This window comes from Leptonotus elevatus, chromosome 10, assembly GCF_054856555.1.
Source record: "Leptonotus elevatus isolate MCC_2025b chromosome 10, RoL_Lele_1.0, whole genome shotgun sequence".
Lineage (NCBI taxonomy): Eukaryota > Metazoa > Chordata > Actinopteri > Syngnathiformes > Syngnathidae > Leptonotus > Leptonotus elevatus.
In genome coordinates, this window is record NC_141248.1 from 12,680,952 (window position 1) to 12,707,773 (window position 26,822).

The 26,822-nt window shown below is 37.8% G+C and overlaps 2 protein-coding genes across 4 annotated transcripts in view; one reads left to right on the forward strand and one right to left on the reverse strand.

Annotated features, from left to right (window-relative positions):
• Positions 1-1,581: 1,581 nt before the first annotated feature.
• faim2b (Fas apoptotic inhibitory molecule 2b) lies at positions 1,582-6,994 on the forward strand. Its single transcript, XM_086086073.1, has 12 exons — positions 1,582-1,895; positions 2,586-2,634; positions 2,828-2,895; positions 2,984-3,048; positions 4,056-4,109; positions 4,204-4,254; positions 4,352-4,391; positions 4,478-4,515; positions 4,621-4,708; positions 5,968-6,063; positions 6,259-6,312; positions 6,474-6,994. Exons 1-12 carry the CDS (start codon positions 1,881-1,883, stop codon positions 6,621-6,623), a joined length of 768 nt encoding a protein of 255 aa, XP_085942199.1. The 5' UTR covers positions 1,582-1,880; the 3' UTR covers positions 6,624-6,994.
• A 902-nt stretch (positions 6,995-7,896) lies between these two features.
• LOC147167125 (RNA-binding motif, single-stranded-interacting protein 2-like) overlaps positions 7,897-26,822 on the reverse strand; it is a 37,203-nt gene continuing 18,277 nt past the window's right edge. For 2 of the 3 annotated variants that reach the window (XM_086086070.1, XM_086086069.1), the window contains exons 3-15: positions 24,739-24,797; positions 23,967-24,058; positions 18,213-18,370; positions 18,056-18,135; positions 17,853-17,962; positions 17,700-17,743; positions 16,166-16,259; positions 16,014-16,064; positions 15,795-15,905; positions 14,319-14,399; positions 14,008-14,022; positions 13,379-13,466; positions 7,897-13,281 (exon numbers count right to left, since the gene is read on the reverse strand). In XM_086086070.1, coding sequence (XP_085942196.1) covers positions 13,386-13,466; positions 14,008-14,022; positions 14,319-14,399; positions 15,795-15,905; positions 16,014-16,064; positions 16,166-16,259; positions 17,700-17,743; positions 17,853-17,962; positions 18,056-18,135; positions 18,213-18,370; positions 23,967-24,058; positions 24,739-24,797 — 976 coding nt within the window. In that variant the 3' untranslated portion in view covers positions 7,897-13,281; positions 13,379-13,385. The remainder of the gene's footprint in view (positions 13,282-13,378; positions 13,467-14,007; positions 14,023-14,318; positions 14,400-15,794; positions 15,906-16,013; positions 16,065-16,165; positions 16,260-17,699; positions 17,744-17,852; positions 17,963-18,055; positions 18,136-18,212; positions 18,371-23,966; positions 24,059-24,738; positions 24,798-26,822) is intronic. The other variant, XM_086086072.1, reaches the window with a different exon arrangement.

Genomic DNA, 26,822 nt, shown 5'->3' on the forward strand with positions numbered 1-26,822 from the left:
TTGACTTTTTCATGTTTGGTGTGAATTTTTATGGATTTGTGTTTGTTCACTGTTGTGGACTGGCAACCATTCGAGGGTGCCGCCACTTGCCCAAAGTCAGCTGGGATAGACTCAGACGGGGACGGATAGACCTCACCTATGACACTTTTTAGGACAAGCGCTGTAGAAAATGGATGGATGTCCTCATTTTAAAATGTGGAATCAAAGTTTTCATTTTTTGTCTTGACCACGCAGAAACCAGACAAAGCACGTGCAGGAATGCAAGCAGAAATGTCATCCCAGTCAACTTGGTTGTACTACAGTATATGTAAGTGCGATGCATTTTCAGCATGTTGATATTATCATTAATTTTTCTGTCCTTAACGTTGCATTTTGAAGACATTGTGATAAATGTTTAGCTTGGTAAAATCATTAACTTGTAAAAGTTTGCTCTTTATTATGCTTAAAATGGTCATGATTTTAGAGTACGGTAAAAATGAGTACAGCATGTATTTTCCCAATTCTTCTTCTTGATTGATTGTTGTAAACCAGATTAGGTAATCTAGTTATCTTTTTGGGACTCTCATTCACATGTGACATAATGAATTAGCGGTTTTGCAATCCGAAACACGTTTTGTGTGTCTGTGGAAGGGGAGATGTAAAGCTAAAGGAGGGGCGGTCTTTCAGTAAATCTCATTATTAACTCATTCACTGCCATTGACGGCTATAGACGTCAAAAATTCATTTGAACTATTTCTATTAATAAAAAAAAAAAATCCACTTTTGTTAACAAGAGTATGAAAACCTAGATTTTTTTTATTGTACATTTAGAACAGATATAAAATGTGTGATAAATCCTGAGTTAACTAGTGATGTCATGCGATAATTATGAAAAAATGTAATCGCCTGACGGCCCTAATTTTTAATAATATTTTCTTAAAAAAAAAAAGAATACATTTAAATTTAATTTATTTCTTTTTTTCTTTTTTTTCTCTTTTCTTTTCTTTTTTTTTTTTAAAGAAAGGATTATTAAAAAATTTGGGGTGTCAGGCGATTAATTTTTTAAAATCATAATTAATCGCATGACTTCACTAGTTAACTCACAATTAATCGCACATTTTATATCTGTTCTTAATGTACAATTAAAAAAATCTAGGTTTTCATACTCTTGTTAACAAAAGTGGATTATTATTTTTTTTAAACTAATAGAAATAGTTCAAATGAATTTTGGACGTCTATAGCCGTCAATGGCAGTGAATGAGTTAAACTATGTGGCAGTCATAAGAGCATCATAATGTCCTTAACTTCCATCTCATTAGTCCGTCGTTACCAAACCAATCTCTTACACAAAGCGTGATGTCACAGGTCACTAGGTTGGTGATGGAGTTGAAAATAGCAATCATGTTTGGACTATACAGCACAAATCAACATTGTCTGTGGCTTGTTTACTTCTACCGATGGTTACTATCAAATGCATTCACAATGTAAACACTAATGATGTTTGTAGTCATGAACATATCACCATCTAATCCTGGAAATCGAAGACATTTGAGTCTTTGTGGCTTCATCTCAATGTTTCCAGACTACCTGTACTGTGCCTAGAACAGCCTCATTATAGGAAGCGAAGAGGGGTGGCTCGGGATCGGGGTTAGAAAGAGATTAACCACATGGAGGACGGACAGTAAAGCTGCTGCGTAATCCGCACAGTCGATACAAAACCGGAGCGACAACAACTCGCATACTTTGGACGACATGCTAGCTGTCAAGTGACGACCACGGAGCTGAGAGTCTTCTGAATTTTGGATCTTGTTTTGAGAAACAGACAAGGAACGTCACCATTTTTGTTTAAACATCTTCCTCATCATCATCATCATCATCATCATCACCACAAAGGGAGAACCATGAAAAAGGGAAAGGTACGTTTTAATGTTGAACCAGTGATAACTGTTTAACCTTGCTAGTAGCTACATGATAGTTGTCAATTTTTAACCACGTTAGGGAAAATCTTATGATATGTTGTTCCCGAAAAAGCACAAATGTCTTGATTGTTCATTATTTACAGTGGTGGCTTTCAATTCCGATGAAGGGCCTTCGCATTCAATCTAGTATGCGAAACTAACATGGAAGCCGTTAGCGTTGTGTCCCAGAATCCCAAAGAGCTAACAGTCAAATAAGCAACACACAGGGTTGTCGTGTATTTATGGAAAATGTGTTCGTCACTTGGCATTGGAAAAATTATTAACTTCTTTGATTGTTGATTGTGTGACTCTGGCTGTTAAAAGTTTAGCAACAACAGCGAGGGAAACTTCATTTATCTTAATATAGAGAGCTGCTAAAGTGCTAAAATTATATATTTAAAAACTGATTGGTAATTTTCCCTTTAGTCCACATATATCAAACCTGATCCGGGCCACCACATTATTTAAATATTTTTTTTTTTGTGGTCCACAACAGCAAACCAAGTGTGTCTACTTCATATTTCTAGCTAAATTGATTTTTTTCTTTTATTTTTTTGGTTTACAAAAATTGCAATTTTTCTTTACTTTATACAGCTAATGTAATCGACATTGAACACTAGTTTCTAACGCTTTTTTTTTTCTTCTCAGCAGGTCACCACTGACCATGAACCACCAACATATCAGGAAGCGACTGCGGGTAAAATGCTGTTTTATATTAACGCAAGAGCATGGGCAGAATATGTCTCGCTAAGTTCTTGCTGAAGAATGTGACATCTTTTAGCACTTTCTACAAAAAAAAGAAAAAAAATTCTGGTTAAATTATGAAAATATGTTTTTATTAATTGCATATTTCCAAGTATGTTAAGATGAACGTCTGTCTGTTCACAAAGGCTATGAGGAGATGCAGGCCCAGTTTTCGTGGGATGACCAGACCATCAGGCAGACCTTCATCAGAAAGGTTAACATTCTTTTCATAGTCATCGAAATGCTGAATCTGATAACGAGAAAGTCATGTGACATGATAAAGACGCCTGATCTCTTTGCAGGTCTACGCCATTCTTATGGTCCAGCTCTTCGTTACCGTGGCGATTGTTGCCCTCTTCACGTTTTGGTAAAATCTCTTCAGTATTATAAACAATTATGCATACTGTGCACTCAATGATCACTTTATTAGGAGCACTTGCCATTACGATGGAAATGAGAATTGTTAAAGTGGAAGTCCACCTTCAACATTTCTTGACAATAATATGTTATATGTGACCTTACTAGTCTAAACATGACATTCTGATTAATATTACATTTGTGGAACGGATATAAACGTGAAAAATTCATTTGAACTATTTCTATTAGTTTAAAAAAAAATTCCCCACTTTTGTTAACAAGAATATGAAAACCTACGAACAAAATCTTTATTGTATATTTAGAACAGATATAAAATTTGTGGTTAATTAAAAATTGTAATCGCCTGACGAGATGATTATTACAATTTTTTATTTAAAAAAAATCATAATTAATCGCATGACTTCAATAGTTAACTCACAATTAACCACACATTTTATATCTGTTCTAAATGTGCAATACATTTTTTTCTAGGTTTTCATACTCTTGTTAACAAAAGCAGAAAAAAAATGTTAAACTCATAGAAAAATGTAAATGATTTTTTTGACGTTTATAACCGTCAATGGCAGTGAATGAGTTAAAAAAAAATGAGGCCATTAACAGGTATGGCAACTTTTAAGGTTTGGGTGATTTATTTTATATATTAATTTTTTTAACACACAGTTTAATGGGATCATTTGTATTTTGTTGGTATTGGGCATACTGTAAGTTTTCCAACTTTCAAAATCAGTTTAAAGAGTGGCGTTCAATTGAAGTTCTACGAGTCACATTCCCCTCCTGCTATTTTATACAGTTACTAGGTGTCTTCATAACATAAGTGACATGCTTTTGTCAAAATATCATTCCTTTCCAGAGAAACTCAATGTTTATGTAAATGAGCTGATCTGTGATGTCACCAGCCCAACATTTGGTTGTCCCTGGTGAAGTGGCCAGTGATTGCCGTGTTGTTGTGGTTTTTTTTTTTAGAATCACGCTAACATTCTCTATTTGTCTTTGCAGCGCACCCATAAGGTTCTTCATTCAAACTCATCCTAGCTTGTACATGGCATCTTAGTGAGTGCAAACACTTTATTACATCTTGTACTCAAGTGTCACTTTTAATATATATATATTTTTTTAAATCACGTTGTTTGACTTTTCTGGACAGTCTCATGTTCTTCGCCACTTACATCGCTCTGTCCTGCTGTGGGGATTTGAGGTAACTCTACTTTTGAAATAGCAATTAAGCAAAAAGACCCAAGTAATACTGAGCGTCTGCGGATGGAATGATAAAAAAATTGATTTCCCCTCAACAGAAGGCAGGTTCCCTGGAACATCATTTTGTTAGTTCTCTTCGTGAGTATTCCTCATTTGTGAAAGCCGCGGTATTATGAATATGCGTACCCGGCGTGAACTGTCGCTTTTTTTTCGCCCTCACGCAGACTTTAAGCATGGCCTTCATGATGGGATTTGTGTCGAGGTGAGTTCATACTCGGGTCACATAGACACCGTTTTTTTTTTCATTTTGTGAGTTGGAGATGATCCGTGCTTATGAAATATGCGCCTAACATTTTGTCTTCTCCAGCTTTTATAACACCAAGTCAGTGGTGCTGTGTTTGGGAATCACCTCCCTTGTCTGCTTTTCTGTCACCGTCTTCAGCTTCCAAAGCAAGGTGACAAGAAGCTTACTGTACTTTATGTAGATAGATAGATAGATACCAAGCTAGCTAGCCAGCTAACTAAATAGCAGCTAGCTAGCTAGATAGATAGATAGCACATTTCATACAGGAAGTAACTCAATTTGCTTCACATAAGAAAAAAAATTAGGGTGTCAAAATTAGTGTAGTCATTTTGAGTTAATTTAAAGTTCCTTTAACGCCACCATTTTTTTTAATGCACGATTAATGACCATACCTTACTTTACTTACTTACCGTATTTACTTACTGTAAAGCCATCCACTTCGAAATTTAGCTGTAATAAATGTAATAATATTACATATATTTGTGGAGACTGTGTCAATTTGTATTTTACCATTTTAAAAAATGTGCAGAATTTCACAAGTTACTTCACGTTAAAGATTAGGTAGCTCTTTATATGAAAAGAAAAATGCACTGAACGGTCACCGTCTTACAAATGCAATTGTGCCATCTAGTGGCCTAAAAATCACCAACACAAATCAATAACACACGAGTTTTTTTTTTCTGACAGTACAGTAGGCCGACATCTTTGTAATTTTAAGTAAATTTTATGGTTATGAACTTAGTGTATCAATGACGAAAAGATGCAGCCATATTTCTATTTGTTTAACATATTTTCCATTTGTATGCCAACACGATTATGAAAACTTAGAAAAATATATTTTGTTGTACATTTTAGTGAACCGATATAACATTTGCGAATAATCGTGAGTTAACTATTTAAGTCATGCGATTAATTACGATTTTAAAAAATTAATCGCCTGACACCCCTATTAAAAATTCAATATTTAAAGGCTTTTATAACAAGAATTTAAGATATTTGAAAGTATATAATAAAAAGCTATCTTACAAAAAAATATATATATATATTATAGAAATGCTTTCAAAGAGCTTAATCATAGGTATTGGCAAAAAAAAAAGAAGCTTTTTATCCTGTACTTAAAAACATCTACACTTGAGACTGACTTCAGTTCTGTTGGCATCGTATTCCAATTGCATGCATAACAGCAAAATGCTGATTCACCATGTTTGCTTTGAACTCTGGGATCCACTAATTAACCCGAGTCTGCTGACCTGCTGCCGGCTTCTGAGATAGATAATAAAGCTGCAAAAATACGATACAGTAAAAATGAGTAAATATTAATGATGATGAACGAGGACAAACTCATTGTGGTACGATAATTGTGTTTGAATTTGGCGTGTGAAGCATTTTTCTGTTTTTCCCTCTTTTCAGATTGACGTGACTTCCTGTCAGGGCGTCCTGTTTTCGTTGTGTATGGTCATGCTGCTGTGCGCCATCACCCTCTCCATTGTCGTCCCTTTTGGATACGTACGTTCCTTGCAAGACCTTCCCACAACACGTCAAAAATAGCGGAGATTTCGTAAAAAACATGATGCCACTGTGCGGTAACCTGAAGGGATTAACATCACAGATAATCTAGTCGAAACGCTGCACGGCGTTACCTGATTTAGAAGCATGCTATCCTTCTTAACAGTGTTTTGTAATATTGATTTTATCTTACAGGTTCCCTGGTTACATGCCATTTATGCCGTTTTAGGAGCCATCCTCTTTACTCTGGTGAGAAGCACAATAAGGGCTAATTTAGCCAGCCATAGAGATACACATTTGGATCTCCAAACTTGACGTTCCTGAATTGTTTTTATAAACAAAACACAACAATGAATATGAATATGCAGTATATATATTTTGAAATGAAACTTTCCATCTGTTTTATCCAGTTCCTGGCATTCGACACTCAGATGCTGCTGGGGAACAAGCGCTTCAGCATCAGTCCGGAAGAATATGTGTTTGCCACGCTCAGCATCTACCTGGACATCATCTACCTGTTCAGCTTCCTGTTACAGATTGTGGGAGGGGGTCGCGACTGAATCGCCTCCTGGTGTCCATGCATCAAATTTTCAAAACCTCGCACACCAACTTTTTACCATCTTTTTACCTTTGTAAGTGTCAGCTTTGTGAGAATGTGTGCACATTGTGATTCGTGACATCATAGCTGACTAGCACTCCTCTGGTCGGGCAGGGTAATGCATTACAGTCATCTGCGAGGACTTGCAATGCTTTCATTCCAAAAGTACAGGATGGCAGTGAGGATTAAGGAAAGTTAATGGTGAACATTTGCTCTTTTGATAGTTGTGATTTGGGGGTTAAAAATGGAAATGAGTATTTAGTGGTATATGCTATTTTTCTATTTAAAAACAATGTGATGATATTGAGATTAAAAGATAAGACTAAAAACATTCTCAATTATCTTGCCTTAGTTCATTATTTTAAGACGGAAATTCTTTAAATCCATGTGGTTTATTAAACATGCATTCGGTGTAAAAGTGTTCATTTTCTCAGCCACTTTCAAATTTAGTCTCAGTTTTAGTCCAGTTTCAATCACGCTTGTTCGTTTTGACCAGTTAGTCAACCTCATCCCGTTTTTATTTAGTCAACTATAAATCTAGCATTTTAGTCTTTATTTTAGTCCAAGAAAACATAATGTTATTCATCTAGTTTTAGTCAACAAAAACTGTCAACATTTTGGTCTACTTTTAGTCAGGACAATCATTGTATTTTTTTTGTCAGCAAATAATATTGAACATTTCAAATCTAAACCTATTTCACATCAAATTTCCTCTCATCTTTTTGATGAAAAACTTGACACACAATTACAGTAGAACAACAAGTGGCTAAATAAATAATAAATTAGTTAGCGGTGGGATTAACATTTTTGGAACAGTAAAATTGTTGGATTAATGTTATGTTATAACTATAAATTAACTTTTTTTATATATATATATATATTTTTTTTACCTTTCACTGTGAATCCACTTTCTGTCTGTCCCATGTGTTTGTGCACGTTGCACTCGCTAACTGCAGATTTCAATGGGGGTGTATTACTATGTGTCACATGACAGTGTGACAGTGACAGATGAGCAGAGACAAGATTTTACAAAATCATGTCATTTTTGTCTATATCTGTATGTTAATTGTTTATTAATGAGGGTTTTAGTCTAGTTTTAGTCCGGTGAAAAATGTGTTGACAAAATGATTTTTGTTTCCTTTTCATTGACGAAATTAACACTAGGTGTAAACACAAGTATGCTAAATTGACAAAATGGCCCTTCTCCACAGATAGATAATCCACAATAACTCTCATCATTGGAACAAAGCTTTTTATTAAAAAAGAAAAAGTACAACAGACATTTTCAAATAAAAGACAAAACCAAGACAGAAGGAAAATCTTTTCTTAAAATCAATTCTTAAAAAAAAGAGAAAAAAGTGACAAGTTACAGACGATTTCAGAAACTCTGGCACAGGAAGACAACAGTAGCCAAGTGGCTTTGCAAAATAACCAAATATCAAAAGCTCTTTCCTCTAACAAAACTGTACAAAATGAGTTCTTGTATAAATAAGAAAACTGTTCACAAGCAGGAGGCGGGAGGCAACCAGTGCATTTTCAAAACCTGGGATTCATTTGTTTAGTTTCCATTACTACATTTTAATATGTATACCGGTAATTATAGAAATGATAGAATCTTCGACACAGACGCAACACCAAAACTAAAGATTTAGAAAATGCAGACAGGGCGACAACCCTCAACCCGTTGAGAATTCCTGTTTTAGCAGCAAAACATTTTGAAGCTATGAAATAAGTCTTCAATCTCTTTAAGGATGACTTTTATCAAATTGGTGTAAGTACAAATAAGTGCATGGAGAGAAAATGTGGACCATTCATCAGAATAGAGTATGACATACTACAATTCAAAAGTAACTTGTCATGATGCAGATTCCTTTTCCAGCATCATAAATAAACTGTAACCTTAGGTTTGCTTATAATTTGGTAGAAAACGATCAAATAAATAAACACTGCATTGTAACAAAGTAGTCATTTCATAGTTCCAAAATCCTTTTGTGTGTGTGTGTGTGTGTTCAAAGTGATGGCTAACACAATGAATATTCAATTTCTCTCATATAAACATTTTCCACGACATATTCCTTCATGGCGCGATTGATGCAGAAGACTTGCTAGCTCGTGTGTGATCTGGACAGTTTATAAAACAAAAAATAAGTCATGAAAACATACTCACACAAAGAAAAAACGGTGTCAAGAAAAAGTGAACCCCGCCCCAAAAAAAGACTGTACAAAATGTGCTCTCTCAAGTTGCACAAGGTGCTCCTCCTGGAAGCCTGCTAAGCCCACTAAGTTTCATTAGAGCAAATTTATATGCACTGCAGCCTTCTCTCGTATGCTGAATTTATAAGCATCCTGCTTCCTATTTACGAAACAAAACCACCTTGGATTGTGAGTGCACGGAGTCATTCACTATTGATTCAAAGCAGTTTGTCCGGCTCGCATCACACATCTTGTTGAGAGCAAAATATGAACGTGAATGTGTGGGTAACTACATCTTTGGTTGCACAAATGAACATAATAGCACACAAAATATATATATTTTAAACTCAGCGTTTTTTTGTGTTTTTTTTTTTTTTTGCTGGCGCCAAACATTTATGAACAGCTTAACTCCGGCTAAAAAAAAAAAAAAATCCTCAATGGCTTTCCAACAAGTTGGTTGCTGTCATGTGTAGTGACAATCCCTTGGTTTTTATAGGCAGTTCACACAACAAAAGAACATTAAGGCTTTGATCAAATTAGGATTTGACTTTGTATCACTCACTAATCGAAGATATTCATGACCCTTTTCCATTAGCTAGCATGCTGTGATAAGATAACTACAGTAGATGTGTGACAATGCCAGCACCAGGTGACGGAATTCCTTTACACTGCTGCGATTGGTTCCCTCAGTCTCACCTTCAGCCTCCAGCCACATGCTGTGAAGTAAACAAGAGAGTTCTTGTGCTTCGCGGTTACTCGATTAGCGTGTGTTGTTCTAACTCAGGGGTCAACAACCTTTCCTGTCAAATAAATAACAAAAAATGTGCCTGGAGCCGCAAAACATTTGAAGATTGTGATGATGGACACAGTGTGTTGGTGTTAGTCGAATGTATTGAGGGCCCAAGAGCTCATTAGAGCCGCACCACCATAGCACAAACATATGCAGCATCCAATACTGAGATTTATTTTATTCTACTTTTTTCCTTCTGTTTTTAGATTTTTGTTGTAATTTTTCATACTTCGTTTTTCAAATATTTTTAGACTTTTTTGCCTTTCTGTTAATTTTCTGTCGTTTTGGGCAATTTTATGTGGTAATTTTCGCTCTTCCTTTTGTCACTTTTTTTTTAAATGTAATTATTAATTCATTTGAAGAATATTTTATCTGGAAAAAAAAAGTCAAATAAATAAAATAAAAATAATTTCTTTAGAGATCCACAAGAGAGGGACTAAAGAGACCCATGTGGCTCCAGAGCCACAGGTTGTAGACCCCTGTTGTAACTGATTCATTTATTTTTTTGTGTGTACTATTTTGAGGTGGAAACCACCCAACCCTGAGGCATGTCAAACCAAGCCTATCCGGTACTGGGTAGTGGAAAAGGGGCATGAATATTCTCTCCAATGGCACTCACGCTCTAGTGATCAATCTTTGTGAAGCCAAGATGTTTACAGTTGGTAATGTGTGCATAAATGAAAACTTGTGTGGATACAACGGCTTGTCGTATGGTCAAAGCTTCTTGTTGAGCTACGACACTGATGCAGCGTCAGTATGAATGTTTCGAGTGAGCAAACAAAGTTGGAGTTTGGTTGAGCTGTCCCCACTTGCAAAGGCTTGTTTTTCTTTTTTCTTTTTTACAAAAAGGCTCAAAGCACAACATCGGTACAAAAAGAAACAGATTCTTGTGAATCCAAAACGAGAAAACGCGATGTTGAGCAAGAAAACGGCAAAACGAACCCCTACAAACTAATCTAATGTGATCTCTTTACAACTAAAATGTCATCTACTTCTAAGATAATGAAAAATAAGGCAAGTTAGCGCAAAAGGTTTTCAAGTGACAGTTAAAAGGAAAAACTTTCTACAAACAACAACAACAACAACAAACTAATCAATGACCCAAAATCAGGCGACAACAGCAGTATTGAGAAAAGACCTACAGCTCCCTTTGCAACCAATCACTCGGAAGTCTTCAATTCGAATTCCCTCATGTTATATCTCAATGTATCAACTGCGGTCATTTCACTGATGCACGTCCTTCTCCTCACGACAAGAGGACCAATTGAATGATGCTTGAAGATTTGCTTCAACAAAACCGCTTAAAACCACTTCTCAACATGGCCGTGAGGAGCGTGAACAGGTGTCATGCTGATCCACAGCCCGTGTGTGCACCCTATACGCAGAACACGGATCACATTAAAACCCACCAAATCACCAGAAACGGTGTAGAATCCTTGTCCTGTGCCCGAAAAACAGACCCTTTTGATCGTGATGTCACACCGTGTCTTCCTGGGATTATCTTCAGATACACAAATTTGTAATGGAATACGATGTAAATAAATTCATAAAAAGGCAAAGTGTGATACATAAGGCATAACGCATGATTAATGTTTCTACTTAATATCTACGGCAGTTATCCATCAGCGCCACCTTGTTGTCAAATGGACAAATATTGGCCAAAAATAGAGATGGCAAAAATCGCTGTGTTGTTAGCCCTTAGCCTGGTTAGCAAGCAAGTCCGCTAGCAAATCATCCGCTGCTTTTAGTACATATTTAATCGCTGAAGTTGGGACCCTCAGTTGGGCTAAGCTTGATTATGTCACACAATTTGGCTACTTGTTAGCTTAAAGTGGAAAAATTGAAAAATTTGGTTACACTTCGAGATTGACTTTAGTGGATTTCGCCAGCCAGTCCTTGTGTCCCGTCTTTTGTTTTTATTTAAAGTCCAGTCAACAAGTCAACTGTTTGGGCCATGTGAATGTTAATCTCATAGTTGCCATAGGGATTGTACAACTAATATAACTACATCTAATGGCTAACATTTTTTTTTGTCATACCGGAACTGCAGTTACTCCCTGCTTCCGTGTCTAAGAATCATGGGAAATGTAGTCTTACTGCTAACGCTACGATTGCTTGTCAGACCCAACGCAAGCTATTCTGACAGCACATTTCCAATGCTACAATGCAGGACCGGCGCGAGATAAACAACACAGCCAGCTTCTCATAGTTGCTGGGACCGAGCAAAAAAAAAGTTGGATAATGGTGAGTGCAATGTTTAGCGCTGTTGAACTGTCAAACAAGCTAGCATTTAGCATTAGCGAAAGCAATAACGCAGCCACTTGTCACCAGATTGACTTGCGATTAAATTTGTTATAAAAAGCTTCTTGTGAGTATTATATATTTGATTTTCCACAAAATTGTAGTATCCTGTTTTTGTTTTTTAATCTGGTCACCCCTCGATTTGGTCCCAAGTGTGCTAGAATTCCAGATGAATTGATGCTTGGGGTAATTTAACCAGACAGGCAGACAGCATCTGTTTAAATTGGTGTCCTTTAAGAGAATTAGTAATATATTTGACACAAGGAGCTGAGAAACTGCAGCACTAAGATGACTAACAATCATAAATAATAAAACATCACTCATCGGACTTAATAGTACACTATTCATTTGTTTACATCTTATTCCATTCATGAGCAAAAGGGTAGAGACAGGCGTGGCGTGCCTGTGAAAAGGGTCAATACAGTTCCCCAAAAATGTCAGCTTATCACTCTGTGGCTTCTTTGTAGTCTTTAGAGACCCCCGCAATTAAATAACGTCTTTTGTGTTAAGGTTTAAATGGTCTAAAAATTCTGGAGGAAAAAAAAAGTCAAATATAAATAGGAATAATTGATTGTCTTTTGTTCACCCATGCTTTAAAAAAAGGACTAAAAAGTATAAATAAGATGTGTTTCTATCATTTGTGCATGAATAGAAATCTCTGCAGCAGTTAGAGGAAGAAGTAGCTTTAAACGGTTTGCATCCCACGCTTGCAATGACTTGACATCCAGCAAAAGTCTTTTTGTTTGTTTTGGGGTATTTTTTGTTTTGTTTTTGGAACCTGTACAAACTGTTACCCCACTGCTGCAAATAGAATGTCAAACAACAGACATCAGGAAATAAAAAGTTTGCATATTCTACAAAATAAAATAAAAGACACATTGTGTTTGAACTCTTTTCCTTGAAACACTCTGAAACATCCAGAATGCAATTTTTAAAAATAAGAATTTGTTATATTACGTGCATAAAAATAACGCTCTGTTTTTTCCCCCCTCCTCACTAATTTTTTTTCCCTCCAACATCTTGTCGTGTTCCTTGTTTCAGTTTTCAAAATAGATCAGATCTTCTCTGGAGAAGATTACCTCCTTTGGTAGTTCAACTTGAGAGCAGAAACGTTCAATGACGGAAGTGTTGTCTTGTTTCTTTAAAATGGAAGAAAAAACAAACGAACAAAGAAACACACACACATTTTTTCACTCTCTTGCACGCGTACACTCGTTCCTTTTGTCATCCATGTTCAAGTCCGGATGCTTGGTGACGGTATGGAGCAGAGTTCTCGTTTCGCTGAACCCTGATTGGTTGGATTCATCACATGGCCTTAAGCCCCACCCTCAAAGAGCTGGAAAAATCCGCACAGGAAAGTGATGTAATTAAAAAATAAACAAGTATTGATCAAGGCATATTCTTAATAGTGTTATAATATTGTACATTCGTACCTTAGCGTCACTTGGTGTGCTGGTACGAGTAGTTTGTGTGTTCTGTGGGAGTTTCCATAGCAACCTGTTGCTGTTGACCACCGTTTTCCTGAAAAACATATGACTAATTATTTCATAAGCAGTCTACTTGCCTCTTCAAAAGCAGAGTTTGTTGTTTATTGATGTTTCTGATTCACGCTTCATTTCACAGCCTCCATTTTCACGCCTTGCTACCACCAAGCCGCTCCCCCATTCATAAATGTTGCCCCCCCCCCCCCCCCCCCCCCGCTGACAGCGCTGCTCATTCCGCAGGTTCCCACCAGCATTTACACTGAATTAGATCAGTGACGACGCCCCGCAGGCGCAGACGGCCTCATGCAGAGAACTCTGTCAGAATGCTTTCATTCAGCAGTTAATGTTGGCTCTATATCTAAAGTCTTGTTTTCTTTTCATCCATTTGAGAAATGTGTTGAAAATGAACTTGTAATGGGACTAAGTGAGAAACACAGAAACCTTGAGTGGGCCGATATACAGAACATTATGCCTAATGAAAGCAATTGTGCAAAACATCAGAGCTACAATGTAGTCTAAATGCGTTTGGAATTGCACCGAAACACAACAACTCTTATGAATACACAAAATGAACCTACCTTAATAATCCCCATCTTGCGGATGTATCAGGACATAAATCAAACCAATAACAATCATTCAATTTGCATTTTCTTCCTTTTGGAAAATATTAAATAGTCATTGATTCATTTTGTACCATTTTATACCATGAGACATTTATACAGCGTGCACAAACATACCTTTTCTTCACTCACACACACACACATAATATATATATATATATATATATATATATATATATATATATATATATATATATATATATATATATATATATATATATATATATATATATATATATATATATATATATAGATTATACAGTACATACCTCTACTGCGACATTGGAGGGAGGCACTGGGTTGTACTGGGGGATGTAAGTCCCCTGCATAGTTGTGTTGGCCGGAATATACTGTGTGGAGAAGGTGAGAGGACACATATTATATTAGTACTTTAAAGGAATTATTAAATTTGGAGGATTTTACAAAATCTCAAACTGTAAAATAACTTGAATAAATAAGTCCCTTTTCCCCCCCAAAAATGTGTTCTTCTTAACTCATTTGCTCCCCAAAACGTATAAAATTTTCTTTTCCTTTTTTTTTTTTTTTTAAATACAAAAACGTATTTGTTTTTTTGTTTTTGTTTTATGCTAGAGCATACAGAAGGCTTTGATGAAGCTCTGACCTGAAGAGGACGCTAAAGCAATGGTAGTTATTACAAAAAAACGGCCAGGGGGTGGCAGCAGAGTATAAGAGATCAACCAGGGCCATGTTGCATCAAGCTCTTTTCCCCAGTGTTTTCAACAGATTTGTGAATAATGATAAAACTTAGCTATATTCTAATGCTAATTTCTGCAAAACGGAAATAGATAGAAATATACTTTTTCCTTGATGAAAGAAGAGACTCTAATCTTTCTTTTTGTAGGTTCCATGTTTTATAGCAATATTCTGTGGGTCGAAATCCAGTAAAACAGCCGCGAGCAAAGGGGGTTGCTTCAGTGAAAATGGCTGGGAGTGAATGAGTTAAGGATGGGCAAGTACTGATACCGGTATCGGTTTCATGTCGATACTTTTTTTTCTCAAGGTATCAGTACTTGTGCCGGCGGCCGACACACTTGTGGCAGTTTTTCATGGCTGTTTTACGATCAGGAAGTACAAACTAGAAGAATTAAAAATTTGCCATTAATTTCATGCAATTTTAAGGAAAAACACTATTGGGATATGAAGGTCTTTATTTAAAATAAGCTGTCATCGTTTTTTGGGGGGGGAAATTATATGTATCAAAAGTACTAGTGCTATTGATACTTAGTATCGGTGACTACTCAAGAGTTGAGTACTTGTATCGGTCTGAAAAAAGAGGTATCAAACATCCATAGTTCTTTTGTTTCTTTTTTTCTTGGCTAATTAAGTAGCTGACTGCCACCACAGTGTGAATGTGTGAGCGCATGAATAATGCAACCACTGTGAAGCGTCTTTGAGTGTCCAAAAAAGTGTTATATAAATCTAATGCATTATTATTATTTTGGACAAATATGACATAATAACATTGTGACTTTGCTCCTGTAAAGAGTTTTTTTTTTCTTGAATAACTATGACTTCTTTCTTATAACTTTTCCCCTCAAAAAATATACATTTGTTATGGTAACATACTAACATTATAGTTTGTTTTGCCAAAAAGTCTTCTTTTTAAATTGCCCTATGACGTTTAAAGTTAAATATGCTAGTTGTGTTTGGTTGTCCAAAAAAATTGAGAACCACTTATGTATACCACCCAAAATAAGTCCAATAAGGAGCGTGTGCGTACTCACTGTGCCCGTGCTGCCCAGGGACAGGTGGCTTAGCTGCTGGGCGAGGGGTCCCATCATAGACGTGGGCTGGATGGACATTGCGTGATCCATTGCTGGGGTAAGAACTGTACCCTGTGCATGCAATCAGACACTGTTGACTAACAAGACCTACTACACATGGCAATGAGGAGCTGAAAATGACAGGGATGTAAAAAAAAGAAAGAAAAAAAGGCTACTCACAGCTGGCTGCATGAGGTATGACTGGTGGTGCATCCAGGACGGGCTGTGCACCTTTATTACATGAGGGAAGAATGAGAGTAATTGAGTCTGTGTACTCAATATTTGTGAATGAAATGGAGTTGAAAGGTTGACGTTTGAGTCAAATACACCACCTGGTAGGATGAGACGGGAGAATGCATGTAAGGTGAGAGGGACGTCTGGGCGATCATCCGGTTTGGAGCTAGACTGTATGGCGACGAGTAGAAGCTGTCAAACAGAATGAGACCAAAACATGAACCGCATCCGCTTATACAGTATGTTTTCATCTGCATTGAAAAAGGCACAGATAATGGAGACCTCCACCAAGGCTTTAAGTTCAACATAAGCTGAAAAATAAGTAAGTGTACATTATGTAGCATTGTAATATCTGGATTTAGAATTGATCCCACATATCCTCCGTAGAGAATAAATGGTATTAGCACAACAAATTACAACCGGATATGATCTATTGAATAATATTTGTATGTTACTTTTTTTTTTTTTAAATAATGCAGTTATGAAATAAAATATTACAAAAAATATTATATAAAACCATCTGATTTTCCTAAAACATTTTCACCTTTTTTTTCTTCTTGTCTTAACAAGTCTTAAAGGAACACTGAGGAGCTTTCAGTTTACGTTGATTATGGTGCTGCCATATGGACAAAGTTGGTAACATTATGCCTGAAGGAAGACCACGTTTCTCATGAGGACAAGCGCATTGCGTCATTTTTGAGCTCGCGACTTTCAAATTGACTTCCGTTTTTGTAACAAATGGGTTAAGGGGGGATGTGACGTATGCCATAAAGCAGTCAGCGCATTTGTAGTTTTTTGTGTGACAGTGTTCCTACCATCCTCCTCAAAGTTGGTTAGTGCCAGTAAAAATGATACTGACCTCCTCAGGCCACGGCAAAGGTAACAATTCAACTAGTTTTAAGTCGGTTTCATCAGAAGAGTTTTGAAAATATTTGATTAAAGGTTGAAAAGTTCCTTTGTGTAAATGTAAAATTTTGATGATTATAACCAAACAAAAAAACACCAAGTATGTAAAATTAGGCTTCAAAATTGTGAATATCAAGCTTTTGTCTCCACTTGCAATTTCTTTAGCTGTGTCTGTTGAATGTTTGACACCACACTATGCTGAAAAATGAATGCTAATGTTTAGTATATTTCTTACACTTAAGCTTGTTAGCTCATGAGCTAACAAGCTTGGGTGTAGTACCGTAATAGTAACTCACAATTGCGCTGGCTAACCAATAGAGCCAACAAGGCGCTCAAGTTGTTATATAGTTGGTGAGTGGGGTTCATGCTGGACGCCAAGTTGTGTTACTTAGCACCGTGTTCGCCACGCTACGAAAATCTGAAAAACTGAAATAGTGTAATGCTATATATCTCCACAATTCAGCACTACATAATTATTTGCACATGTTTTCACCACTCATCTTCAAACATGTGTAATGTATTTAGAAACAAATCTCCAAATTCACTTATAGGGTCTTTACAATCCAATTATGATGCCATATATTTAAAAGTTGTACACAAACCACTGTAGCAAAAAGCATAACCTCAACACCCAAGCAGGGGGCAGCGTTGCAGCAGAGTTGAGGCGCTGCTCTTATTTGCATGTAGGTTGGGGCTGTTTTCACTCAGGCCCTGCATACCACTCACCCATTTTGTAATGCTGTGGGGTCATACGCAAGCGTCATTCCTCCCTGGGAAAACAATGTGGGATTCAAAACCAGTGAGGTCATGCAAACAGCGCGGCATTCAGCTCAAAACTTTACTAGTTTAGAGCAAAGTTCAAATGTAAGCGTTGCTTACAGTCTCTCCGTCTCTGGCCCAGGGCCTTCCGTTGGGGAGGTACTTTCCCTGGTTCTGCCTCTTTTTCTGACCTCCATCTGCAAACTTACATAATAAGGGCTCTGTGGGCACTGGGAAAAGCAAAAGAGCGAACAGGTGAACACCGGCACCAACAAAAACAATATCAAGATGGCATGGAAACAAAAAATAATAATTGCCCTCACCCGGCACTCCAGGTAGAGTCTTAATGAATTTGCCATTGAAATGTTGAATTATGGCCTCACACTTCTCTGTGGACTCCATCCTGGAATAAGAAGAAATAAATATAAAAACATACTCTTATGCATTTTCTCTCTATTATTTGAATTGCCGGAGTCTGACCTGGCGAAACCCACACCGCGGCTGGTCCCATTGGCGTCTCGCAGAATGCGTGTAGAAATGACCTGCCCAAAGGACTTGAGCATGCTCTCCAACTCCTGCTCGTCCATGGACACCGGCAAATTGGAGATGTACAGATTGGTGGGGTCCTGCTCTTGTTGCTATTTGGGAAGAAGGGGTTACAAAAAGAAATGTTTAGCTGGAATATTTCTTTATGCACCATTTTTAAAGGGAGAAATCCCCATTTAGACCAAAGTCTAAACTGGAGTGGCAGACTTCCCCTAAGGTTGAACCGCAAACAAAATAGATTGCAAAAATAGTCCAAATGTCAGGGGATTATGGTGCAAAAGATGACAGTACTGGAGGGGTGGGAGGGGGGGGGGGGCGTAGTTCCATTGCAAGTGAAAACAAACTCCTCAAACAAAAGTGGGGGGGGGGGGGGGAAATCATAGAGTGCAAATTTTGGGGGGAGATTCCACTAAAGGGAAAATAAATAGCCGTATCAACAACTTTATCACGCTCTCTCCATAATCTAATGCTAAAGTGTTGTGGGAACTGGTTGTGATTTTGCTAACTAAATAACAGCGCTCAAAACAACACAATTTGCCATCATGTTCTTGCGCTTGGCAGACATAATACTTATGGAGGACCAAAACTGCCTAAATTAAAAATAAATAAATGACTAAATAAATATATAAAAATATAATTCAAAAATTAAATACAAAAAATAAATATAAACAGAAATAAAAACAACAAAAAATATCTATATCCCTAAATAAATAAATAAAAGTAAATAAAAAAAGATTTGTAAAATAAATGAATAAAAATAAATAAATGTTGAAATAAATACAAAAATAAATATATAAATATAATTAAATATTAATCACTAAATAAAAATGCTCTACTCTCATATTTATTTATTTCAGGCTTCATGCTCTGTCAGGTCGAAATGTTATTCAAATGAGGGGGCGGTCCGAAGCGTGTCTTGGGTTGGGCTCTGCTGTTGTAAACTGCCTAGACTGAGTGGGTCGGCGAACAAGGAAGTCTCGCCGGCTTACATGGAGAGCTCCAGCAATGGACGACTATGTTGTCCACTGTCACCACGACCTGTTGTCGAGCACCTCAAGTCGTATGTGAGAGAAGAGCGTTTTTATTTATTGATTGATATTTAATTATATTTATACATTTATTTTTGTATTTATTTCCACATAAATTTTACATTATTATTTGAATCTCCTTTTTATTTTTGTATTTATTTTTACTTTTATTATTTATTTAGGGATATATATATATATATATATATATATATATATATATATATATATATATATATATATATATATATATATATATATATATATATATATAGGGAGAGAGAGACAGAGAGATAGATAGGTAGTTTTTATTTCCATTTATATTTATTTTTTGTATTAAATTTTTTTTTTTACACTTATTCATTTATTTAGTCATTTATGTATTTATTTTTAATTTGGGCAGTTTTGGTCCTTCATAAATACTACGGCAGGTAGGTAGGTATAGGTCAAAACTTTTGATCTCATTTGATCATGAAGGAGGATCCAAATTGTAAGTTTGTAGCCAGTGTTTTTATTGTTGGGGGCTTTTCCAACATACCCACCCATATAAGGTTGGCTTGGCTTTCTGTACACATATCCAATGAAAAATTCTCAGAGAATAACTCCTCAGTTCATCTTTTAACTCTTTGACTGCCATAAACGTTATAAAACGTTTAGCATAAACCTAGGGAAGGGCGCCGAGGACGTTAAAAGACGTCCCCTATGTTTTTTTTTTGTTTTTTTTCAAAAACGGGTGCAGGAAAGCCTTGGGCAGCTGTGCTGAAAGTATCAGGCAGATCTGATTAGTAAAAGACTCGTTTTGGCCCCTAGAGGGCAGCGATGACTCTCTTTGCACAAGGTTGGATGGGCCGCCCACCGTGGCCGTCAGTAGAAGATGTGAGGCGGAGCTAGAGTGTTGAGGAGACAATGGCTGGTTCAAGCCATTGTGGCTTGACCAAGCAACTCACGCTTGAGCATTTTTTTCAAAGACGGAAAGCATCAATCAATACTAAAAAGCGCATTGATGTCGACGATGATGATGACTCCGAGCTTGACGCCAAAGTTGGAAGCCTTGACGCGACTCCTATGACACGTAGTAAGCCTCACCGGCTAAGCGCGGCTAGCGCGGCTAGCGCTGCTAAGGCCGGAAAACGCGCACAATAGCCGGCCGGGTACTTCTACACAATCGGACATTCGATCGGGCGATGGAGAGTTGGCATCGACCAATGCAGATTGATGATGATGATGATGATGACTCCGAGCTTGACGCCAAAGTTGGAAGCCTTGGCGCGACTGTTACTATCACGTAGTAAGCCTCACCGGCTAAGCGCGGCTAGCGCTGCTAAGGCCGGAAAACGCGCACAATAGCCGGCCGGGTACTTCTACACAATCGGACATTCGATCGGGCGATGGAGAGTTGGCATCGACCAATGCAGATTGATGATGATGATGATGATGACTCCGAGCTTGACGCCAAAGTTGGAAGCTTTGACGCAACTGCTATGATTACGTAGTAAGCCTCACCGGCTAAGCGCGGCTACCGCTGCTAACGCCGGAGCTGCACAAGCGGACATTCGATCGGACAATGAAGAGTACCCCGAGTCCAATGCATATTCATCGGAGGAGCGGGTACAGTCTGATCACGGAGAAGACACTGTTTCTGGACTACGATGCCACCATGAATGGAGTGGATAAAATGGATCAGAACATCTCCTACCACCCGGTATAGCAACTGAAGGACACGGGGAAGCGAGACGTAACGAAACCGTAGCATGATCCTGATATTAGACTTGATGACACACTGCAGTATATACTTGCTATTCCCCGGAAAAAAACGGCCTGCAAGAAAGTGGCGCACGCGAAGAGGCAATCTGTTGTGCAAATGCTGTTGCGTCTCCTTGCACGCAGGAGAGTGTTACAAAAAGAAAAACTGTCGTTGAAACATCCACATATTTGTAAATAGCACCACAGTTGCACACATTTGTAAATAGTTTGCCAAATTGTTGTCAAATTGTTACACTGTTGAATGTAAATAAACGTATTTTGCTATCAAAAAACACTTTTTCATTCTTGGTGGTAGTGTTTTATAGAAGTAAAGCACTATTTAGGTGTTTGTGGCATCATTCATGGACAAAAAGAAGTGTCAAATTCACTAGAATGCATGAAATAATATCGTTTCACTAAAAGCTTGATTTCTCCGTATTTTGGTCCAAAACAGGCGAAATTGGGTCAAACTAACCATTTTCTATTGTTGATTACTAAAGAACGGAATAAGGTAGAAACAAACTCTTTTTTTCTGATGAAAGATGAAAGTCCAATCTTTCATTTGGTAGTACGTGTGTTTCCATAGTCCTTGAAAGATCAGTCAAAATGCTTAAATCGGCTGGCACTGACGGCATCCCTTTTCTGAAAACGTCTGGCAGTCAAAGAGTTAAGGATCTCAATTCATCTCTTTCAATGAAATGTGCATTAGTAAACTTTTTAATGTCCTCATTCCTTTGATTGTGCCAACTGTCTTTTCATGTTAATCCTTTGCAAAGTATATTCATAAATAATGCCCAATACGAAACATTCTTCAGAAATCTGTGCCTGACTAAAAAAAGCGTAACCCTGACTAATTTGCCACTTATGCTAGTAGTGCGTCAATGACTTGACTAAGATGTCTGTCACTTTTAAAACTCTGCATACACTCATTAATATACTCACACATGCAAATACAAATTTGTCAACTCGCACATTGCGGCAAAATGTTATCTAATTAAGAATTATTGACAGCTGCGAGTGCATTAAAGCAGAGAGATTATCCATACACATGCAGCTCTGAGACTTAATTTTTTTTTGTGGCGCTTGCCGGAAAGTGACACCGTGTGAGACTGCAGAGGAAGACAGGAAGTCAGGCATGAAGTTAAAGAGTTCACAGAGCAACAGAAGCCTGGCAACTGGGAGAAAAAAGGCTGGGCTAGAAGGAGGAAGGGAAAACGTACAGACAGGAAAGGGGAGGGTGGGATGAATGAGTGTCTTCCAATAATATTTGGTACTGGAGGAGGAAATTACAGGATGGGAAGTAGTGGGAGTTTTGACTAATATGAAAGCCGGATGGCTGAAAAGACGATAAATGGGTCTTCTATAACATCCAAATACATAATCCGTTCAGCTTTTCCTCTCTGCCTGATGATTACAGTTATCAAAAAAGCAAATATTTCTAATCATGCCGGACAGATATTGTCACATGAAACTATTCCATTTCAAAAATGGAAAACTTCATATCTGAGCAGCGATACTGGTGAGACAGTCAGACAACAGATGCCTCTGCAAGTATTCTGTTTGACTGTTGTTCAATGCCTTATCAGTTATCCTGAACTTTATTGCTGATAACGGTCGCGTCTATCGTCTGCCAAGAGACACCATATTTTCTCAGTGATTCTCATCATTCTGGGTGCGGCAATTCAGCAATGAGCTGATTGTGTAACACGGTGGCAGACTGCTGGAGGTCATTGACAAAGTGTAATTTTGTTGAAGGCCATGTCACAAGCTGAACAAATAAAACCCACCTCCTGGTTCATATTTTATTTACCCATCGCCTCTGCTAATTTCATTCGCTCAAATACCGAATACAGTTGGCGCCAGTCGATTCTATCTGTGGTGTGAGCATCAGCTGAGGAGTGTCGCGCTTCGTTTGGCCCATTTGCACAAGGAGGGGCAGCAAAGTAAGTTCTAACTTCTAGTTTTAAGGGGAAGCCACTCCCCTGAAACAAAGGAGCTGTGATTGGTCGTTGCCTCAGCAACTGTGATGTCATCTTCAGTTGACAGCAAGTGGAAAAATGGTCGCCCCCTGAGATGGATAAAAATGGCTTGATTTTGCTGAGGATATTTAAAGAAAAGTTTGCTCCATTTTGCTTATGGAAAAAAACACAAAACAAGCCACGGTGAAGTTTAAAAAAATATATGGTCAGCAGCACTTATTGTCTCGTCTTCATATTAGACTATTCCTACAACCTGAAGTAACCCTGTCGCTCTGAGCCAGCTGTGTATATTTAGGCTTTTATTGTGGTTATCAACACCACTGCTGGTGCACAAGCCTGTGTGGGTGAGTCACGTAGTAGTGTCCAGTTGCACTCGTCTGGTATGGAGATGCATGATATTGCATGAAGTTCGGGTGCAGATCGCTTACAGTGCAGTGGGATACCCTGGTGTTACATTACAGTGGACACAGGGGGGTGTGTGGCTGGGGGTAACTTCGGAATGGAGTGAATTAAGCGCGGGTGTCAGCCCCAGGCCTTGAGCCCAGACGCCGGACAATGCCAAGCCATTGTAACTGCCCCATTGACGAGTGGCTGTAGTGGCACCCTCCCCTGTGTTCCCTCAATGGGGAGCGGGAAAGCCGGGGGGATCAGCTTAATGGGCCGACAAGAGTTGCTTTGACTGCAGCAGACACCCGCACAAAGGGCTCTGAACAAGAGCTACAACGGGAGCAAGTTAGCAACGTACACAAACAAAGAGGAGCTGGCGTGCAGAGAAACAAGAGAGGCGGTTGTGAGGAGGCGATTGATGAGGATACAACAGGGCTTGAACCTTCCGTGTGACTGTTACTAAATACACACTGGTGGTCTCAAGTGGGTTTGTGAGGACGGAGTCGTTTGTACAGTTCCGAATGAAGCTGAGGTGAAAGTAGATGCAATCTTACTTTGGCCATCTGTGCCTGGACGCCACTTGATTTCAGAGCCGTAACAGCTTTCTGAGCTGCTGCCGGACTGTCAAAGTCCACAAAGCCATAGCCTGTCAAATACACACATGCATATTAAAGATGTCGAGCAAAATGGTGAACACTTACTTTATAAGACCTTGTTCCATAATCGAGGTTATTTGGTTGTTGCTAACATAACTATGAGATTCATTTTTCAAAAATCATTTCCAGTTTAATACATTTTGTAGAAACTTTATTTTTACGTACGCCGCCATTGTTATTTACGTCGCAACGCATTCAGTGCGTAGTGACCTAGAATGGCGGCTGGCAATGTGAAACGCCTATAAAGAAAGCAAGGTAAGTCTCCGTTGCGTTCCTAAAGGGACGATCAAAACTCTTGAATGTGTTCTTTAGGAACGCTACGAGGCTTACCTTGCTTTCTTTATACACTCTAAAATAGATTGGTAAAAAAAAAAACTACCAATCTAGTAGAATCTCATAGTTATGTTAGTAACAACCAAATAGATAATATAGATCAAACTTGTCATGACAGTCGGGTTCCTTTTAAACAAGGCCGCCGGTAATGTTAAATTAGTTGGAATAAGAATTTTGTTAAGTATTTTGAATAATGACGATTGTTTCCTTTGTTATTATTGAAGAAAAAAACGCCTACTCCATCTTTACATACAGTGTCAAGCAGTTGCTGTATGCAAAATGTGCTAGCCAGAGTCTGTAGACTGATGCAATTTGATATGAAAATATGACAACTCACCTTTACATTTGTTGGTAGTTTTATCCAAGATGGCTTTAGTCGACACAATCTTGCCATACCTTTGCAGACACACAGAAGGAAAAAAAAATTCTGTCAGGAATTTGCTCCTTCCACATGCATAACAGTCCTTACGCACTTCCTCGGACTGCATACCAACATAAACACACATGCTTCACTTTTACGTCATGGACAACTATGTCCACATACACCCTTCCTGCTGGGGGAGGATTTCTGGCTTTGTTTTTGACAGGTGTACGTACGCCTCCCAATACCAAAGACTATTTGTCCCGAACGTGTCTTTAACACATGCACACACTTCCCCTCAAGACTCGAGTGCTGTCGCTATCAGAATGGGCTTTCAACTAACCACAGAAACTACGTAGAAATCACTGTACTCGACTGCTTTCAATAAAAACTGTGACCAATGAGACACAGAATAGGCACAGGCGTCGTTTCCAGCATGATTCATATTTTGACATTGACAAGTGTGGAGGCTAATGAGGAGCGTATCCACTTTACAGTATAATAGATTGTCCCTGCCTGGCTGTTGTATTTATCCAAAGCAGTAGGCTGGTCTTCCTCTGTTTGGGCGACATGGTGTCTGGGCGGATTGTAACCTGATGCTTCACCCCTCCAGTTGGCCTTCCTTCCCTCCGTATCCCTCCTCCTTTTCCACCCTCACATCACGGCACACAGCTGGATCTTACGCTCCTGCTTTCTCTTGGTGGCCAGAGGATTTGGACGTGTCCCATGTGTCTCTTGACACCTCAGTGTGGCATGTTCTTGTACTATTGTATCACGGCTCTGTGTCTTTGGTTTCCTTAGCCACACTTGCGACTACATTCTAGTTACAAGGTATTTAATTACACACACACTAACACAACTGTAGCCAGAAAAATAGCTACATTATGAAATCCTTTTGGAGGCATTTATATTTTATCATCATATGCTTGTTTATAATTTCCCCAAAGTCATCTGACAGCTGTAAGTGGTGCGTGACTCAGAGCTTACTGACCTCATCATTAGGGACATCTGAGCATTGTGCCAGTTTTGCTTTTTACTAAGCTTATGTTCATTTTTGTTTTTTGTTTGTCATTTCCAGTGTTGAAAAAGTAATTTACTTAACCTAGCTACTTTGTGATTACTTGATTCTAAAAAGTAACCGGCAATTCTGCTTAACATAAAAATGGCAACTTGTTTTGCCAGTACCACAGCAAATTGTATTATAGTAATTTTGATCAGACTATTTTATTAGGAACAGTATCACACTAGATTACTAGTTACTCAAAATGGCTGCAATTATTGGGTTCCTGGCATTACTGGTCATTTCTTACTGAGGTTATATAAGGTGATGTTTCATAGCAGAGCACCCTAAAAACTGATATTAATCATCAATATTAATCTAATAAAAAAATTACAAGATTTTTTTTCAAATTAATAATACAATAATAAATATATAAACAAAATAATAAATAATAAATATTAATAAAGTTTTTTTTCTCTCGCTTTATTCCCTCCCTGCACTGTTTTTACATTTTAAATTGTGCTAAATGAACAAACAAACAAACAAACAATTAATGGACAATTTTCTATACTTCAAATTTTGAGTTTCTGATCGTAAAATGGCCACAAGATGGCTGCCCATACTGGTGTAAGGCTGGGTATAAGACCCATACTGATACCTGGTATCAGTACTGATTCAATTTTATATCAACCTGTTACTATTTATACAACAAAATAAGTCATAGCCTCCTTTCAGTATATCAGATTTGTGTTCATTTAAGAAGGCCCAGATTTCAAACCTAATCATTTAATTTGTGAGTAAATTGAAATGAGATTATAATTATTTCAGTATTTTGGTTTAGTGATGTGCCATGAGATTATTCTTGTGTAAAATGTGTGCGTTGGCTCAGTAAAGGTTAGGAAACAAGGCATGTCATACACTAATAGTACATAGAGATTGTATGTACTGAAAAAGGTGACAAACTAGATTAACTCATTCAGTGCCAGCCATTTTCAAACTCTCCTTTACCTTAACACTCAAAAAACTAACTACCTGGGAATAAAAGTCTGGACTCTGAAAA

Coding starts and splice junctions, on each gene's coding strand:
- faim2b (XM_086086073.1), top strand. Junction 2,896..2,983: donor GGCAGACCTTCATCAGAAAG/GTTAACATTCTT, acceptor ATCTCTTTGCAG/GTCTACGCCATTCTTATGGT. Junction 4,255..4,351: donor TCCTGCTGTGGGGATTTGAG/GTAACTCTACTT, acceptor TCCCCTCAACAG/AAGGCAGGTTCCCTGGAACA.